General features: G+C 61.1%; 1 protein-coding gene across 1 annotated transcript in view; it reads right to left on the bottom strand.

The window, feature by feature from the left end:
• LOC121341338 (elongation factor 1-gamma-like) overlaps positions 1–220 on the bottom strand; it is a gene marked incomplete at both ends in the record, with an annotated part of 3,889 nt that extends 3,669 nt beyond the window's left edge. Inside the window, one exon of the mRNA XM_041414784.1 lies at positions 53–220. Within this exon, the coding sequence (XP_041270718.1) occupies positions 53–220 (168 nt within the window). The remainder of the gene's footprint in view (positions 1–52) is intronic.
• Between the last annotated feature and the right edge of the window lie 624 nt (positions 221–844).

Here is an 844-nt window from a genome sequence, read left to right on the forward strand (position 1 = left end):
CCAAACCCCACTCCCCCAATTTTTGGATTTTTGGGTTTTTTTTGGGACCCACCTTGCCCAGGGGGAACTTCTTGAGGAACTGGGGGCTGCGGTTGGTGTGGCCGAAGCTGAAGTGCGGCGGCGCCGAGAGCACGCGGATGCGCGCGCCCGAGTACTGCGCCGCGATCAGCGCCTTGAAGGCGCGCCAGTTCTCGGGGTACGTGTACAGCGTCTGCGGGGGGACCCCAAAGTGTCACCAGGGGGTCACCAGGGGTCACCCGGGGGTCACCCGGGGTCACCAGGGCAGCCCCGGAAAGGGGGGACACGGGGGGGACATGGGGGGTCCCGAATTGGGGACTTCAAGTTGGATCCGCGGTGATTGGGGTGTGAGACCCCCCGGGTTTTGGGGGACAGGGTGTCCCCAAGGTGTCCCTAAAGTGTCCCCAGAGGGTCCCCAAGGTGTCCCCAAAATGTCTCTGAAGTGTCACCAAGGTGTCACTAAAGTCTCCCCAAAATGTCCCCAAGGTTTGGGACACGGGGGGTCCCGAATTGGGGACTTCAAGTTGGATCCGCGGTGATTGGGGTGTGAGACCCCCCGGGTTTTGGGGGACAGGGTGTTCACAGGTGTCCCCAAAGTGTCCCCAGAGGGTCCCCAAAGTGTCTCTGAAATGTCCCCAGAGTGTCACTAAAGTGTCCCCAAGGTGTCCCTAAAATGTCTCCAAGGTGTCCCCAAGGTTTGGGACACGGGGGGGACACAGGGGGTCCCGAATTGGGGACTCGAAGTTGGATTGGGGTGTGAAACCCCCCCAGGTTTGGGGGACAGGATGTCACCAAGGTGTCCCTAAAGTGTCCCCAAAACGTCCCT

Source organism: Onychostruthus taczanowskii, unplaced genomic scaffold (assembly GCF_017590055.1).
Source record: "Onychostruthus taczanowskii isolate IOZ18803 unplaced genomic scaffold, ASM1759005v1 scaffold1055, whole genome shotgun sequence".
Lineage (NCBI taxonomy): Eukaryota > Metazoa > Chordata > Aves > Passeriformes > Passeridae > Onychostruthus > Onychostruthus taczanowskii.